This window comes from Phytophthora infestans, genomic scaffold, assembly GCF_000142945.1.
Source record: "Phytophthora infestans T30-4 supercont1.1641 genomic scaffold, whole genome shotgun sequence".
Taxonomy (NCBI): domain Eukaryota; phylum Oomycota; class Peronosporomycetes; order Peronosporales; family Peronosporaceae; genus Phytophthora; species Phytophthora infestans.
In genome coordinates, this window is record NW_003307004.1 from 770 (window position 1) to 4,130 (window position 3,361).

A 3,361-nucleotide genomic window follows, 5' to 3' on the forward strand; every position below is an offset into this window, starting at 1 on the left:
ACAGATGATTGGACGAACAGGATGATTGGACGAGTCCATGATTGGATGCACCAAATGATTGGATGCAGACTAGGACGTAAGACAGAGTAAGCTCCAATAAATCAATCACTTTGCATTTTATCATCTAGTGCACAAACGACCTTCCTTTTGGTTATGAGCCCAAGCCCCGCAGACTCTGCCCAAGACTACGCCTACGCCATGGACGCCACTTCAGCGACCGCCCGCATCAACAAGTTCGACGGAACCAACTTTTACACGTGGAAGTTCAAGATGCAGATGGTGCTGGAAGAGCGCGACCTATGGGAAGTCGTCAGTGGCGAACTGAAGATGGAGCAGTGCGCTACCGCGTTGGACCAAGCGACGTTCAAGCGGAAGTCGCGCAAGGCGCTGGCGATTATCTGTCTCGCGATGGAGGATTCGCAGCTGCCGTTGGTTCGGTCGGCGAATGGTGCGCATGATGCCTGGTCAAGGCTGGAAGGACACTTCGCGAAGAAGAGTTTGGCGAACAAACTCTTCCTTCGTCGACGTTTCTTCACCACGATGATGGAAGAAGGTGATGATGTGCTGGAGCACATCAACAAGATCAAGACGCTGGCGGAGCAGCTCGACGCAGTGGGCGCTCCGGTCAGCGAGGACGACTTGGTGATCACGCTTCTGGCAAGTCTAAGCGAGTCGTACCAGTTCCTCATCACGGCGTTGGAGTCGAGAGCTGACTCACTGTCGTGGGAACTAGTGACGGCTCGGCTGCTGCATGAGGACATGAAGCGCAAAGAGCAAGGTGGCGGTGCGGACGGCGCCGCGAACGGATAAGCGTTCATGACGAGTGACAACGGGAAGCGTAAGGGACGACAGGCGCCAAAGACATGCGCGTGTCACTACTGCGGCGAACAAGGACATTGGATCGCCAAGTGTCCGGTGAGGATTCGTGAAAATGCGGAGCGACAGAGGCCGCAACGAGCAAACGTCGCGCGCGATGAAGAAGAATCGGGCGAGTTTCTCTTCTTGGCTGGTGGTAAGAGCAAAACCACTAAGTCAAGTGACAAGTGGCTGGTCGACTCGGGTGCGACGCAGCACATGACGTACTCGAAGGAGTACATGAAGAACTACAAGAAGATGTCTCCAGTGGACGTACATCTCGCGGACGATGGTGTGGTTCAGGCAGTCGGGACCGGCGACATCGTGATGTCCATGAAGACTCCACGGGGGACCAAGAAGGGTGTGCTCACGAATGTGTGGCACATTCCTAAGCTGTCACGCAACCTCTTCTCGGTTGGTCGCTTCACCAAGGATGTTGGTCCCGTGACGTTCGAGACGGATGGGTGTTTTGCGGAAGCAAAGGGTCTCATCTGGAAGCTCGGCGCGCGTGAAGGCAAAGGTCTGTTCAAGCTGTGCATGACACCAGTTGTGCCCGACGAGGCCCAAAAAAAGGAGGTCGGTTTGTGCACTAAGATGATAAAATGCAAGTGATTGATTTATTGGAACTTACTCTGTCTTACGTCCTAGTCTGCATCCAATCATTTGGTGCATCCAATCATGGACTCGTCCAATCATCCTGTTCGTCCAATCATCTGTTTGCGCATACATCCGTTTGCGCAATTGACTTACCGTAAACATCGCGGGGTCCTTGGAAACCGGTTTTACTGGTATGCCGAAGCTGGACGAGACGCCTTCTTGACAACACTCCCACTCGACTCGACCGCGCTTGGTGGCTTGATACCCAGCTTGTTGCGAGGATATTCGAACTGCACCGCGGTGATCGGCTTGGTCATCCGATCCGCCTTCATGTCCTTCGTCGAGCAGTACTGCAACACCACTTGGCCATCTTCAACCTTCTCGCGCACGAAGTGGTAGCGAATGTCGATGTGCTTGGTGCGCTTATCTAACTCGGGGTTCGTGGCCAGCGCAATCGACCCTTGATTGTCCTCGAAAATCATGACAGAATCCTCGTTCTTCATTTCGCCGAGTTCACACAGGAATGCCTTGAGCCAGATCGCTTCTTGAGCAGCTTCCGTTAACGCCATGTACTCCGCCTCCGTCGATGACAGCGCCACCGTGCGCTGCTTCTTGCTTCTCCAACTAATGCACCCGTTGTTCATCATGAACGCGTAGCCGCTTGTACTGCGTCGAGTCTCGACGTCACCAGCCCAATCCGCATCCGAGTAGCCTTGGAGTCCTTCTTCACTTGTTTCTTGAAATTCGATGCCGTGCGTCTTCGTACCTTGAATGTAGCGGAAGACGCGCTTGAGTGCTTGCCAGTGTGTGGGACACGGGTCCGCCGCGAACTGGCTAAGAACTCCCACTGCCGCAGCGAGGTCCGGTCGAGTTCCAACCATGAGGTACATCAGGCAGCCGACAGCATTGCGATAAGGCACCTTGGCCATGGTCTCTTCATGGTTGCATCCTCCTTCGCACATGGCCTTGGTCAACTTGAGTCCTGGGTCTTGAGGGGTCTTGACAGGGTTGCTGTTCTCCATGCCAAACTTCTCCAGGATGTCCTTCGCAAACTTGGTCTGACGCACCGACACTTTTCCTGAAGTCGCATCTTGATCGATCTCCATACCGAGGAAGTACTTGAGGCAACCCAAGTCCGTCATGTCGAAGCGTTCACTTAAGGCCTTCTTCGTCGACTTGAGCAGCTCGTCGTTGTTACTGGCGAGGACCAGATCATCGACGTAGAGAGCCACGAAGATCATGTCTTGGTCATCCCACTTGACGTAGATGCAGTGATCGGCTTCACACTTCTTAAACCCCAGCTCCAGCATGAACTTGTCAATGGTCTGGTTCCACATTCGTGGCGACTGCTTAAGACCGTAGAGCGAGCGCTTGAGATGGCAAACATGGTCAGGATGTTCTTCATCCGTGTAACCATCCGGTTGCACCATGTAGATATCTTCGTCAAGCAGCCCGTTTAGGAACGCCGTCTTGACATCCATCTGGTGCACCGTCAGATTGTACTTGGCCGCCAGACTGAGCAGGATCCTGATCGACGTGAACTTGGCGACTGGCGCGAAGGTTTCTTCGTAGTCAATGCCGTACTTCTGCGAAAATCCCTTGGCCATGAGTCGTGCCTTGAACCGCTCGATCTCTCCCGCTTGGTTCTCCTTGATGCGAAACACCCAACGACAACCAATTGCCTTTCGACCTTGGGGCAATGGCACCAACGACCATGTCATGTTCTTGCGAAGAGAGTCGACTTCTGAGTCGCACGCTTCCTTCCACTTGGCCGCGTTGCTGGATTCCATCGCCGACTTGAACGTAGTCGGCATTTCTCCCACTGAATCCACAACGTAGGCCGCTTCGAAATCTTCTTCTCGACCACTTGCGACCGCTGACATCTCCTCCAGCGTCTGTGTGGTGTAGC

The 3,361-nt window shown here is 53.9% G+C and overlaps 1 protein-coding gene across 1 annotated transcript; it reads right to left on the bottom strand.

The window, feature by feature from the left end:
• Positions 1-226: 226 nt before the first annotated feature.
• PITG_22194 (uncharacterized protein) lies at positions 227-761 on the bottom strand (the record flags this gene model as incomplete). Its single annotated transcript, XM_002909894.1, has 3 exons — positions 227-248; positions 355-423; positions 508-761. 3 exons carry the CDS (start codon positions 759-761, stop codon positions 227-229), a joined length of 345 nt encoding a protein of 114 aa, XP_002909940.1.
• Between the last annotated feature and the right edge of the window lie 2,600 nt (positions 762-3,361).